Consider the following 14,391-nt stretch of genomic DNA (forward strand, 5'->3'; position numbering starts at 1 on the left):
TGGCTGGCCACCCAGCTATTGGCAAAAGTGACCGTCTGGCTGCTGGCCCGGCCCCCGCCTGCCCCTGGAGCACTCACGATGCGGTCCGGCGGCGGTGTGCTCCGGATGAAGCACTTGATCTGGCCCTTCTCGCCGTGGAGGGCGTGCTGGGTCTGGGTGCTGGAGATGATGGGGGGTCCTGTTGAGAGACAGCGTCCCATTAGGCACCTGGGAAGGGCACGTCCCTGCTGGCGCCCTCTTGGGTGGGTTCAGAAGTGTATTCATTAATCCAAGCATTCAGCAAACATTTGCAGAAGGCCTGTATGTGCAAGGTAAAGTGCAAGGTAGGAACTCAGAGATAAATTAGGCATTCAGTCATAAACCTCTCAAGGGATCATGAGTGAATGCTTCTAAGTCAGAATCCCCAGAAGATATAAATAACTGTAATAAAAGGTGGTGAGTCTTAGTACTACAGGAGCGGTGCAGATAAAGTGCTAACTGACTTCAGAGGAGAGAGAATAATTCTATCTGGCGGACGGGGAAAGCTTTAGGGAGGAGGTAGTAAGCCTGGAAAGGAGGTGGGAAGGTGTCTGGATGAAGGAAGACTCCCCCTGCCTCAGCCAGCTGCACCCCTGCAAGCCATTCCTTAGACATCCAGTAGAGGGCACCCTTGCCTAACAAACGGGAGGTCCTCGGCCAGCCGGGCCAACGAGAAGAAATGGTTGATGTCCCCCTCCTAAGGGCGGGGATCACCCTGGACGGTGGAATGCATACGCTGTGAGGCCATGGTTCCCAAACGGACCCCGATGTTATATCACAGAGTGTGGCACATGTTCATGGGTCAGGTTCTGAGAGCACCTGCCTCATTCACCACATTGCACAGGCAAGAGAGTCTGCCTGGTGGAGGGGAGCCTGTTCCCCAGCACCTCTTGTCCAGTTCCTCCTGTTACCTAACCCAAGTCTTTCCCGTGTGACGCCTGCCTGGCCGTGAACGCCAAAAGGAGCCGCTAGTTTAGCTTCGCTCTGCTGGCTTCCTGGCTGGGCTGGGTGTTTGAAGGATGGGTGTAGGGACGGAAACGGTCATGCTCCCTTTTCAATCCCCGGGGTAACAGTTGAGACTTAGGTGGTAGATACCAGAGGAAAGAGAGCTGGGAGCAACGCATCTGGAGAACAGGCAGAATTATGCCGGGAACAAAACAAAAATTGCTGCAAACATAATTGCTGTTTATTAGCCACCTTAATTAAAGCAGATTTGCATTTCTATGAGTAGCTCCCAGCCAAAGGAGAAAAGGTACTGGAGACACTCCGGTGACTTCTGTTGAGTCTGAGAAGGCAAAGGGCTTGGGGCAGCGTGAGGTGGGCGTGGGGAACCCTCCATGGCTTTAAGAATGGGCTGAGCGCTGCCCTCCTTCCTACAAATCCTTTAGCTCCAACAGGTCTAGGACCCAAAGAGATGAGGAGATTGATGTTTTCGGAACCGGATGGTGCTTTGTTTTGCTGCTGGACTAAAAGGTGACAATACTATAAAACCTTTTCTGGTCAGGCGCGGTGGCTCACGCCTATAATCCCAGCACTTTGGGAGGCTGAGGCGGGCGGATCACAAGGTCAGGAGTTCGAGACCAGCCTGGCCAATATGGTGAAACTCCGTCTGTACTAAAAATACAAAAATTAGTCGGACGTGGTGGCAGGAGTCTGTAGTCCCAGCTACTTGGGAGGCTGAGGCAGGAGAATTGCTTGAACCTGGGAGGCAGAGGTTGCAGTGAGTCAAGACCACCCCACTACACTCCAGCCTGGGCGACAGAGCAAGACTCTGTCTCAAAAACAAACAAACAAAACCAAAAAAAAAAAAAAAAAACAAAACCCCAACACACACACACACACACACACACACACACACACACACACACACACAACCTTTTCCTTGTGCTTCCAGGAGCTAGGAATTCCCTGAGGGGTTTTCAGGATTTTAAAAGGCATCATCAAATGCATCTGCTTCTTAAAAGAAAACAAAAACCAGATAAAGGGAAACAGGGTGAGGGTTAGTAAGGTTTCTCTCCCCTTCCTGCAGATACCTGATTTGAGCCAAATCGGTTGAGGTCTGTGCCAATTTCTTTCCCAAAGGATTGCTGCGCTGGCCAGCAGTTGTCAAAAACCTGATCTCATTTGAATGCTTTCATAGCACCAGCTCCCTCCAGCCCATGCCCAGGTCCCATCCACTGGGTTTCACCCTCCCTCTGCCTGCTCTGCAGAAACAGGGACAGACAGTTCACTCCCAGGAGGGTCTGGCGGGCTCCTCTCCAGGGCCACTGAACTCATCCCCCTGCCTCCAGGTGTGTGAGGCCACCCTAGTCCAGCAGAAATAAATGAGCAGCTTCTTTGCTTCCCTCCAATCCCTCCAGCTTTTCTCTGCCTGGAAGCCTCGGGGAGCTTGTGCAGGCAGGGGTTGAGGCAGAGGAGGGGAGAGAAAGAGACCTGGAGAGTGCAGATTCAACCTTGGTCAGCACCAGGAACTGGGTTTCAGTGTCCTCCCCATCCAAGAGAAATGTCCCTCCAGGCCTGTGTTCCCCAGGGGGCATTCTGTCCTCAAGAAATCTCTTTATATCTCCCTTGGAAATGCCTGAACATCTAAAGTGACAGCAGATGTCAGCTCCTCCTTTATCCACCTGCTTTTTCCCAGAAACACCAATGCTCATTTAATGCTCCAGGCTTGGGGGCCCTGGAGTGTGTGAATGAGCGTGAGGGTTCTGGGCTGGTTGGTCATGGGGCCAGCAGAGCAGAGCCGGCTGCAGGCACGGACAGCCTGACTTCCGAGTGCCCTGGCTGGTGCAGGCTGTGTGGAGGCCACTGGTTTCACTGGGGCCTGGAGCTCTGAGCCGAGTGTCAGACACCTGCGCTGAAAGGAAAAGGCTGCAGCCTGTGTTGCCATGGATATACGGAGGCGCGATCAGATGCTGTTATTTTTAGCCCTGCAGTGCCGATTTATTGGTGGCGTCCTGGGGACACGCAGGAAAGGCAGGAGGGCTCTGAGTCAGGGCTCTGCCAGGACAGGTGGCTGGGAACGTGCTGGGGTCTGGGTAGACTCAGCCTCCCTCTGGGGCTGCCACGGCTCTGGGGTGGGGGGAGAGGAATGGAAATGCCTGGGATGTGGGGGGAGCTGGTGAATGGGGACAGCAGAGAAGGCTGAGGAGACACCAAGCTGGTTTTGGTTTTCTAGCGAAGGGAATCGATGAGGCCACCAGCAGGTGGCTTTCTGGGTAGAGAGGACGCTGAAGCCCACTGAGCTCATTTGGAGACCTCAGCTGGCCCCTCCCTAAGGCCCTGCTCTGGGGCCAGGACCCAGATGCCCTGCAAACGTTGGTGGCTCAGTTCCTGCAGGGGCCCAGAGCTTTGGGGTTTTCATCTGAGGCAGGCTATGGTGGGAACAGGGGCCTCCCAAAGGGCGGCGGGCATGACAGAGGTTTGGGGGGAGCCTTCGGAAATGGCAGAGGAGTCGAACTGGCAGCTTTGCTTTTTGCCTATGGCCAAAGCACCTGATGGGGCAGGGATGTCCGCATTTGCGTCCTGGTGCCACAGCCTTCTTGGGTCTGGCCTGAGCCAGGTCCCAGCTTCTCCATGACTGTCTACACCCCATCATCCAGGCCTGGTCTGACACCCTTGTCCCTACACATTTCATGTAATAATCATTCATCTACTAACTCCCACCGTGAAAAGACTCCCCTGCTGTAATTATTTGTATTATATATAATAAGACATGCTTCCTGCCCTCGAGGGGGCCCCTGAACACGTGGCCTGGTGGAGATGGTGACAGGGCTCCCTGGCTGGGTGGCTCACACGTAACGGAAAGAGGCTGGTCAGGAGGTGCAAGAGATGCTCTCTTAAATTCCCATGGGGCCAGGAGAGGTGGCTCCTGCCTATAATCCCAGCACTTTGGGAGGGCGAGGCAGGCGGCTCACTTGAGGTTAGGAGTTGGAGACCAGCCTGGCCAACGATGGTGAAACCCTGTCTCTACTAAAAATACAAAAATTAGCTGGGCATAGTGGCACATGCCTGTAGTCCCAGCTACTCAGGAGGGTGAGGTTGCAGTGAGCTGAGATCGTGCCACTGCATTCCAGTCTGGACAACAGAGCGAGACTCCATCTCAAAAAAAAAAAAAAAAATTCTCATGGGCCAAGGCCATGGTGAGTGGATGAAATACATTGACCACCTAGTGACCTCCGATGCTTTTTTCCCTGGCCAGGATAAAATTCATCACCCACCAGTCTTAGGGCCGAGACCCCTTCGAAGGTAACAAACAAAAAGGTGACCAGAAAACTCTCCAGGCCCTTCCTCCCCTGGCCTGGGTCTGACAGGGAATCCAGGAGGTGGACCTAATTGCTATCTACCCACAGCTGGAGGTGACAGCAAGGCCCAGAGCCAGTGACAGCTCCTTTGGGGCAATGCCAAGATGCCTGAGGTCCTTCTTCCCTCCCTCAGGCCTGGCTCACCCCAGTGAGGGTCTTACCATTGACAGTGAGGGTCACCTCTCTCTCCCCGGCTCCCACACGGGGCACCACAGCCCGGCACACGTACTTGCCCGCGTCCTCCTGGCGCACGGATTTGAGGGTCAGGGTCTTCTCATTGCTCAGGACCTAGGAGAATTGGCAGGCTCAGACACCAAGAGCAGGCGGAGGGGCGCGCTCCGTCTCTGGGAACAGGGCAGCTGAGAGGCTGGCCTGGGGTAACTGACGCAGTCTCCCGCATCTCAGTAGGAAGCAAGGTGGGGAGGAAAGAGGCCAAAAATGTCCTGGCACAGACAATGCCTGTGGGCTGTACAGAGGAGACTCCGCCGGCAGAGAGGCCGCCCCGTGTGGCTGAGGATGTTGCATCCCAGGTGCAGCCCTGTGGGCTGGGGGCACGCGGGGGTACATGTGCCGGAGGAGGGGGATGCCTGCCTGGGGACTTCCAGGCTTCCTCCTACAGGAACCTCCCTGTACCTGCGGTGGCTTCTCCTCTCCCAGGCTAGCCATGGGTGACCTGATCCTACAGCTGAACTTCTTTGAGAGCCCCTGGACCTGTTTTCAGAGTCATTTTCAGGATCCCTTTGGGTTATAGCTTGGAGTGATGAAAACAGGCTCTGGCATGAGCTTGGTCTGTGTTCGAATCCTGGCTCCAGCAGTGAACACCTGTGTCTGTCTGGTCAGTTGCTTATCTTCTCAGATGCTCACTTTCTGTCTATGTGGGGGCCTGGCAGGATAATGCAGTATCTGCTACATAACAGGCCACACAAAGGTTGGTTTCCTTCTGGTCCCCCTGCTTTCCCACCCGAGGCTCTCCCTGCTTCTTCTTATGTGAGGACACCTGACAGCCTCTCATGCACTGAAGAATACGTACGTCTTAAAAGAGGAACACAAAGGCCGGTGGCTCACGCCTGTAATCCCAGCACTTTGGGAGGCCGAGGTGGGTGGATCACTTGAGGTTGGGAGTTTCAGACCAGTGTGACCAACATGGAGAAACCCTGTCTCTACTAAAAATACAAAATTAGCTGGGCATGGTCGCCCGTGCCTGTAGTCCCAGCCACTTGGGAGACTGAGGCAGGAGAATCTCTTGAACCCGGGAGGTGGAGGTTGCGGTGAGCCAAGATCACCCCATTGCACTCCAGCCTGGGCAGCAAGAGCAAAACTCCACCTCAAAAAAAAAAAAAAAAAAAAAAAAAAAAAGGAACACAAGAAAGTGAAGCCCAGGTTCAAGGCTAAAGGGTGGCTTTATTTGGGGGAAGTTACAAAATTTCTTTCTTTTCTCTCTCTCTCTTTTCTTTTTTAAGGTCTTGCTCTGTTGTCCAGGCTGGACTTAAACTCTTGAGCTCATGTGATCCACCCACCTCAGCTTCCTGAGTAGCTGGGACTACAGGTGTGTACCACTGTGCCCGCTTGAAAAGCCTTTCTAGCGCCTTCCCTCCCAGCACGTTGGTGACCACCAACTTTTCTTATAAGGTTTAGGACAGGGCAAGACTGCAATGGCTGAATGTGGTCAGGGTGGGACAGGCACATGAGGGTACCTGGGTTCCCCCTCCTCTTTCTGGGGTCTTTCTCCCTGTGGCTTACACTGGAGGCTGACTCCCCCAGTCTAATAGTGAGAGAGGCCTGGGCAGCAGTTCCTTCTTGCCCCACTGTCCCCCACCCCCTGCCAGGGCGACCCGAAGTCTGAGCTGCAGACTTACCACTCCAGAGCCCCGCTTCATCCAGACGATGGTCAGGGATGGGTTACCGGTCCAGGCGCAGTTGAAGATGGCATCAGAGCCCAGATCCACGAGCAAGGATTGCGGTTCTGTGGTCATCCGGGGCCCAACTGCAATGCGGGGAAGAAGGAGACAGGTTTGGGTGGCTGGGGAGCTCTGGGATCCTCCTTGCTGCTGCCTCCTTTCCCCCCCAGACCTTGACTGGGGGAAGGGAGGCAGCAGGGTACTTGTGCCACCTCAGTCGCTTCCATTTTAGTCCTCTGCCCGGGCGGGGTCTGGGGTCTGGGACTGGGACTCAGGAAGTAGGGAGCAGACCCCTGTCCCTGAGGCTTCGCCTCTCTTGGGCCCACGGAGGTGGTCGGCAGCGTGGGGCCTGGGAAGAAGGTGCTGGGGACCAGGTTCTGCCTGGATTTACCCCCAGGGCTCTCATCCCCTTCCCTCTGTCTGGATCCCAAATGGTGCCAGAAAGTTGGGGAAGCCCTTCCATCCCAGCGGCAGGCATGGGCCCTCCTCCTGTCCTGGAGGTCTGGGCCCTTGGGATCTTCATGCCTCTGCCTTCAAGCTGGCTCCCATCTCCTCCAGCCTCAGCTTTCATGACCTGGAATCGAGTGACTGGTGCACCTCTGGGGTGGGATGGGGGCTCTGAGATGCAGGGTGATGGAGGCAGGGCTCTTGTGATCCACTCCTCCTCCCCCAGCGTTTCCCACCCAGTGCTCTCAGGCCACCCTCCTATTCCAGCTATTCTGGTCTCTGTGTCAGCCCCACTGCAGCAGAGCAGCCCTGGGTTCCACTTCCCACCCCTCTCCTAAGCATTAAAGAGCTGAATGCAGGCTCCTCTCCACCTTCTCCAGCATGTCTGGAGCTTCCTGTAGACCCAGCTTGGTCTACACAGTGGGGGCTGTGGGGGGATTCCAGGCCCAGGGTCCGGCCTTGGCCAGGCAGGTCTCAGAGTGCTCCTTCCAGGGAGCAGACAGAGCCTGAAGCCTGGTGCCAGGAGACTGGGATTTGTCCCCTGATGTAAAAAGGGAGTAACAGCACTTTCTTCAGAGGCTTCAAGGGAGAGGGGAAGGGTCAGATTTTTTAAAGTTTGTAAAAGCGAGTTTAAAACTGTAAGGGGCAGTGTATGAGCTAATGATGCTTGTTTTGAACACATCCAGCCAGTTAGTCCATGGCAATGCGCTACCTTGCTGTGGGTCCCTGCCAGCCTCCAGTGGAAAGCAGGGGATGGGCCAGGCGCGGTGGCTCACGCCTGTACCCCAGCACTTTGAGAGGCCGAGGTGGGTAGATCACAAGGTCAGGTCAGGAGATCTAGACCATCCTGGCCAACATGGCGAAACCATCTCTACTAAAAATACAAAAATTATCTAGGTGTGGTGGCAAGTGCCTGTAGTCCCAGCTACTCGGGAGGCTGAGGCGGGAGAATCTCTTGAACCAGGGAGTCAGAGGTTGCAGTGAGCAGAGATCTTGCCACTGCACTCCAGCCTGGCAGCAGAGTGAGACTCTGTTTCAAAAAAAAAAGAAAAAGAGAGTATATCCATGAGTCCCCTCAGTGGAAGGCAGTGGAATGTGTGGATGGGCAATGGATTTGGTCATTGCCCAGGTTCAGTTCTCATTTGGCCACTTACTGTGTGACCTCAGACCTCCATCTCCTCATTTACATGATGGGAATAATAATATCTACCCATGATGGCCTGCATGCTTGTGTCCCCTGTCAACCCTGCAATTGAGCTCATGTGATCCTCCCACCTCAGCCTCCTGAGTAGCTGGGACTACAGGTGTGTACCACTGTGCCTGCTTGAAAAGCCCTTCTAGTGCCTTCCCTCCCAGCACGTTGGTGACCACCTACTTTTCTTATAAGGTTTAGGACAGGGCAAGACTGCAATGGCTGAATGTGCTCAGGGTGGGACAGGCACATGAGGGTGCCTGGGTTCCCCCTTCTCTTTCTGGGGTCTTTCTCCCTGTGGAAGAAAGTTGAAATCCTCGCCCCTGTGGGATGGTAGTAGGAGGAGGAGCTTTGCGGGGAGCAGGGGGATTAAATCATGAGAGTGGAGCCCTCATGATGAGATTAGTGCCCTTGGAATAAAGGCCCCAAGAGCTTGCTTTTCTCTTTCTCTGCCATGGGATGCCACAGCAAGAAGGCAGCTGCCTGCAAGCCAGTAAGGGAGTCCCCACCAGAACCCACCATGATGGCACCCTGATTTCAGCCATTTAAGTCACCGAGTCTATGGTAACATGTCATAGCAGCCCCAGCCAAGACCCTGACTCATGGGGTCATTACGGGGATCGAAATAAACACGAAACACTGCACAAAGCAGGTTTTTGTTGAGTGCAAAGCATCCTACGTCATGATGCATGAAGCTTGTGTTGTGTGCAATGAATCAAGCCCTGGTTTCTCCAGCTCTAAGCAGAAGCCACTGGATGCCTGCTCGCCTGGGGAAGCCTGCACCACTGCACTCACAGTAGACGTCAACCGTGCGGCTGAGGTTGGTGCTGCCCAGGGCGTTGGTCACCTCGCAGGAGACAGGCTCTGAGAAGTACGTGTAGTCCACTGTGGTCCTGTACACCTCTCCAGATGCCTCCTTGATGATCTGGCCCCGCTTGGCCCACCTGCAACAAAGGCCAGGGGCTGATGTGGGCCTTGAGTGGCAAGGCCAACCCTCTGGGAGCTGGATGCATCCATCCCATGGGAAAATGAAGCCTGGGGCGGGTGGCAAGTTGTGGGGGTCCTATGGGGTCCCTCGAGGGGAATCTTCACAGAGGGGCTACTTCAAGGGCTCAGAAGGAGTTGGTTTTGCTCCCATCCAGGCAGTTGTGAAGGTGGCGGGCTTTGGTTTGTGGTCACCAGGCAGTCAGTGGCACTCAACAAGTAGGTTATTCTGGAGGGGGTGAGTGGATTACTCGGCTGGTCAGCCCATCTGCTGGCTAGATGATGGAAAATCCAACTGTCAGTGGGCAGACAGCTGACTGTCCTGCTCTGAACTGGATCATGGGCCCCTTTGGAAAAGAAGGAGGCCAAGTCCTTGACCTCAAAGGCCAGGGTCAAATGGAGCACACCCCTACATGCATGCTCATACGTGTGCACGAGCATGCACACACACACACTGACAAGGCGAGAAGCTGTAGGAGAGGTATGCCGTAGGGGTTCCATCTCCCATCCAAACAGTGGAATACTAATACCCATCAGGAGGAGTGGCATGAGCCAGTGGCCCTGGCTGCCCTCTTTCCTCTCGACCAGCTCTCAGCTCTCCTGTCCTGTTCTGCCTCCTGCCTCTATGGGGTTCTGCATGGTGCCTCCTCACCCCAGAAAGTCCTCCCAGTTTCCCCAGATGACACTTGCTCTTCTTCCTGCCTGGCCTCTGCCCTTGCAGCCTGGCTTTGCTCCTCTGAGGCAGTGGCTCCATCAGCACTGGATTGGTGAGGGGATGTGAGTCTTAAGGCTCTTTTGTCGGCCAATCGGTACCATACAATAAGGGAGGACAAGAGGCCTCTGACTTGCTTTGGATCTGGTTCTGGGGCAGTGGCCCCTCTGTTGGACCAGTGACCCAGCAGCCTGCTGTGTGCAGGAAGCACTGGAGCCTCACAGGGGTGTATATGTGTACACATGTATGTGTGTGCATGTGTGTGTGCAGGTGTGCATATGAAAGTGCATGTGCGAGTGTGCATGTGTGTGCATGTGCATGTGTGTGTGCATGTGTGAATGTGTCCATGTGCACGTGTGCATTCGTGAGTGTGCATGTGTGAGTGTGGGCATTGTGTGTCCATGTGCATGTGTGCATGTGTATGTGCATGTGTGAGTGTGGGTATGTGTGAGTGTGTGCATATGTGTCCGTCTGTGTGCATGTGTGAGCGTGTGCATATGTAAGCATGTGCATGTGTGCATGTGTGTGTGCATGTGTGTCTCTGTGTGTGCATGCGTGAGTGTGTGCATGTGTGTCCGTGTGTGCATGTGTGTGCATGTGTGCATGTGTGAGTGTGTACATGTGTCCGTGCGTGCATGTGTGAGCATATGCATGTGTGTATATGTGTGTCCGTGTGTGTGCATGTGTAAGCATGTGCATGTGTGCATGTGTCCATGTGAGTGTGTCCATGTGTAAGCGTGTGCATGTGTGTCCGCATATGTGTGTCCATGTGTGTGTGCATGTGTCATGTGCATGTGTGAATGTGTTCATGTGCATGTGTGCATGTGAGTGTGTGCGTGTGTGTCCATGTGCATGTATACATGTGTGTGTCCATGTACATGTGTGTATGTGTGAGCATGTGCATGTGTGAGAGTGTGGATATGTGGGTGTGTGCATGTGTGGGCATGTGCATGTGTGAGCGTGTGCATGTGCATATGCATGTGAAGTTGGGGGCTTCCTTACGGATCTCCAGGGAAAGAGTTCGTTTCCCCTGGTTTAATCCTATTCTGGCCAACATTCTGTTTTTGAAACCACGGAACTTCTCTTCAGGCTCCTCCCATTGCAGGTGACGTGTCTTTCGGGGAGTTTGTCTTTCCAGAGCTGCAGCGGCTCGTTGCCTCCAGAAGCGTCGCCCCGCAGCCACTGCTCCCTGGAACTGCAGTGTCTCTGCCCCCTGCTTTGCCTCCCCTTTATCTTATTCCTGGAGTCTTTCCTGGCACCACAGATGCCGTCTCCTGCCCTTCCCTCCATTAGCTTCTTGCCTCCGTCTGGCCCATCCAGCCCCGAGAGACGGCTGTTTCTCGGCATCACACAGAACACCTAGGCTGGCACCACGCAGTTGTTATTGCAAATTAATATTGGGTAATTATTAAGAACACAATTAATAATAACAATTGTAGTTTAACAACAGAGCAAACCATAGCTCCCTTAGAGCTTAAGGAGCTTCCCAGTAAGCTATTATGTGTTAACTCATGTGTCGTTTCAATTTCTAACTTTAATTTAATGACCAGACTTAAGAGTCAAGCCGGCCCCTGCCTGCGGCAAATGAATTCAGTTCCAGGCACAGCTGGGGAAGTGTGTCCAGCCCTGCAGTTCCTTCCACCCTGCTGAGGCGAGGGGGCCAGGTGGTGGATGCAGCGGGAGGCCAGCCGGGGAGCTGGCTGGGCTGGGAGGACAGGGGTCCCCGGCTGCTCACAGCTCTGGGTGCCGGGCTGGGGCTGGAGGGTTTGGGCGCAGGTGATTGGGCCAAACATGCGTCTTCCTCAGGGCTTCCTGGAGAAGACGCAACTCTCTCCTCTCCTTTCCTCCCAGGGCCCCTCACCAGGAGCGTCATGGAGGGTGGAAGCCCCACGTGCTTGGCCCCAAGTTATCAGCAGAACTGCTGCTGGCTCCAGGCGCCAAGGTTCCCTGCCCTCCCTATCCTCTCCTCTCACGGTGAGGGAGCCGGAGAAGGAAGAGGAAGGGGCCCGCTGTGGGGGCTGGGTCTGCAGGAGCCCAAGCCAGGCCTTCTGGGGAGGTGCCTCCGCAGCCGACAGAGCCCCCAGCTCACATCTTGCCCAGCCGGTCTTTCTTCCCCTTCTGCATTGAAAAACCCTCTGAGGGGTCCCTGCCAAAAACACAGACACTCAAACCACTGCATCCACGCAGTTGGCCAAGGATCCAGGCCAAGAGCTAAAGAGCGAGTCCTGCCCCACCCTCTTTGTGCCTCTTCTGATTTTGGTGCAGTTTCTTCTTCCCTGTCCTTTCTCTTCGTCTCCTCCCCTTTCCCCACCTACCTCCCCCGACTCACTGTTGCTTCCCCACCTCTCCCAGCCCCTCTGAAAGTGGAGTCAATTTAAGCCTCTCCCAATCAATGTCTAATTTGGTCTGAACAAATGTAAGATGATTATTTATATCACAGAATCAGGGGACCCAGCGTGTCACAGCAGCCAGGTTGTCCTCAAATAGCCCAAAGTTTCATCTCTGGTGGGGGGGGCCACATCCCGCTATCTGCTGGGATAGCTGAGACTCTCAGAGGAAAGGGCCCCAAAGCACTTTGGGCTCCTGGTCCCTGGGAGCATCTGCAGCGACACCCTCATGCCACTCAGGCCTCCTTCCCAGACACGGGGATGGAGGAGGGCGTTCTCTCTAGTTTCAGAGATGACAGCCTCTTAGTGAGAGCAGGGAGGAAGTTATCAAGATGAATGAAAGTAAAGAAACAAAGATTCCTGTAATCTTGTCAGTTAGTTGGGAAAAATCAATGTACTTATGTGATGAGATTTGCTTATGACTTTCTTCGTGGATCCCAACATTGTATCTGAACACCTGGCTGCTTGGTGAGACCTTGCTGGAGTGAAGGGGCTGAGCGAGTGTGGGTGGGTGCAGGCGCCCACCACCTCCCTTCTCCGTGGCCCCTCCACCTCCTCCCTTCCCAGGCCACTCCAGCTCTCTGGCATGAACCTGGGGGCCGGAAGGCTCCCTGAAAGCCTCTGGAGTCCTGGAGGGAGATGACCCCTCAGTGAGGTGTTTTCAGGGCCCTTCACTAATCAGAAGGCCATGAGGGAAGGTGACCAGTAAGAACTAGAGAGTCTCTGCAGGGCACCCTGCGCTCCCAGCCTCTCAGCTCCTGCTTGGTATCGGAGGGGCTGGCTGTGATACTGTGAGCTCCAGGGGAGTATGAAAGGGAGGACCCACAGGCCACCTGTAGCCCAGGGAATCCTGCATGTTCTCTGCTTATTCATTAACTTTTCAGCTTGCAAAAAGTAAACTTCGGAATTACAGAAAAGTTGCAAGAATAGTCCCATTAACTGCCACCCTCCCATCGCCCAGATTCACCAGTCGTTAACATTTTCTCACACGTGCTTTGCAGTGACCTCTCCTCTCCTCCCACCTTCTTCTCCTTCCTATTATTGCTGTTCTGCTTTTGTGAGGTTGGTGACTCTGGGAATCGGGCCCATCACTTGGTTTCCTGGGTGTTTGCTCAACCTTTCTGGGTCAGTAGGCAGGTGTGTGTGGGGGGAGGCAGGCCTGGGGGTGGAGGGGTGAGGTCCCAGGGCGTGCAGCCCTGCTGTCTGCCCAGCCCACCATCACTAGGTCCCCAGGTGACCGGAGCCTGGCAGTGAGGGGAAATGAAAGTTGAAAGTGTGTGTCCTGGTCTCTGGGGCACCCAACAGGCATTCTAAGGGCGGCTGTGAGGGTGAATCGGGTGCTTACGGGGCGGTCTGTGAGTGTGAAGGGCTGCCCTGGGAAACTAGCATGACAGGTATTTTCTGCGCATGTTGTACCTGGTGTTTAGGGACCAGAAGCAGAGACCTGGGAGCAGACAGAGGAGAGAAGCTGAACTTGTACAGAGGAACCCAGGCCTGGCAGGTGCGGCGTGGACGCCCAGGGCCAGGAAGTCTCATCGGGCTCCTCTCCTGTATCTTCAGTGGCTTCTGAATAGATGCCAGACCACAGCCAAACCAGACTTGCCCCCTGGACCTGGCTGTATCCACATGATTCCAGGGAGCCTGGAGTCCTTGGCTCAGAAGGGACCCTGGAGGTCACCTGATCTTTCTTCTGACTCCAGTCAAGCGAATGGTTAAATTGGACAGGACAGTTGGATTCATCCTATTTTAAAATATCCTTGGAGATAGGGACTGTGTGCTCTGCCTCTGTCTGGGTTTCTGACTCCAGTGCTGCTTAATTATGCACTCTGCAGGGAGCACCTCCTCATGTCCAACCTGAATCCCTGACTGTCCCTGTGGCCCATTGCCTTCCATTCTGCCCACTGGGGCCACACTGCCTCTTGTCTTCCCTGTTCTCCACTCCCCCAGGCCAGCTTATTTCCTAGGCTGGGACCATTAGTATCATTGGCCTTTGCAGATGCTGCATCTTAATGACCCAGATCAACGGCAGAGGTGCCACCTGAGCTCCACTCCCAAGCCTGGTCTGGTGGAAAGAGATCAGGCTGAGTCAGGGCCATGGCACGTTCCACATGGCACCCAAAAGGAGGTGAGTCTGCCCTTGAGTGCCTCCAAGGTTGCTTAGTCTCCGAGAGTCCTGTGCAGTGACAGTGCCCAGGCAGAAGGGCGCCCAGAGGAGCAGCCCTGTGTGTTTACTGGATCAGTCAGACACATTTAAGGACTATCTGGTTTATGCCATGTGCTGTGCCGCATGCTGAGCGCCGTCAGTGACTAAATTGCAGTTCCTGCCTTCATGAAGCTCTGTCACAAGGCAGAAACAAGTTAAAAAAAAAAAAAAAATAGGGATGCTTTGGCCGAGCGCCGTGGCTCACACCTGTAATCCCAGCAGTTTGGGAGGCCGAGGCGGGGGTATCAC

The 14,391-nt window shown here is 54.6% G+C and overlaps 1 protein-coding gene and 1 long non-coding RNA gene across 3 annotated transcripts in view; one reads left to right on the forward strand and one right to left on the reverse strand.

Moving 5' to 3' along the window:
* KIRREL3 (kirre like nephrin family adhesion molecule 3) overlaps positions 1–14,391 on the reverse strand; it is a 572,492-nt gene that overhangs the window by 17,154 nt on the left and 540,947 nt on the right. For both annotated transcript variants that reach the window (XM_015116085.3, XM_015116084.3), the window contains exons 8-11: positions 8,652–8,800; positions 6,176–6,303; positions 4,481–4,607; positions 78–178 (exon numbers count right to left, since the gene is read on the reverse strand). In XM_015116085.3, coding sequence (XP_014971571.3) covers positions 78–178; positions 4,481–4,607; positions 6,176–6,303; positions 8,652–8,800 — 505 coding nt within the window. The remainder of the gene's footprint in view (positions 1–77; positions 179–4,480; positions 4,608–6,175; positions 6,304–8,651; positions 8,801–14,391) is intronic.
* On the forward strand, positions 11,400–13,703 carry LOC114672436 (uncharacterized). The gene is made up of 2 exons (XR_003722832.2): positions 11,400–11,526; positions 13,367–13,703. It is a non-coding gene; the product is annotated as an uncharacterized LOC114672436 (long non-coding RNA).

The sequence above is a fragment of the Macaca mulatta genome, chromosome 14 (assembly GCF_049350105.2).
Source record: "Macaca mulatta isolate MMU2019108-1 chromosome 14, T2T-MMU8v2.0, whole genome shotgun sequence".
Taxonomy (NCBI): Eukaryota; Metazoa; Chordata; class Mammalia; order Primates; family Cercopithecidae; genus Macaca; species Macaca mulatta.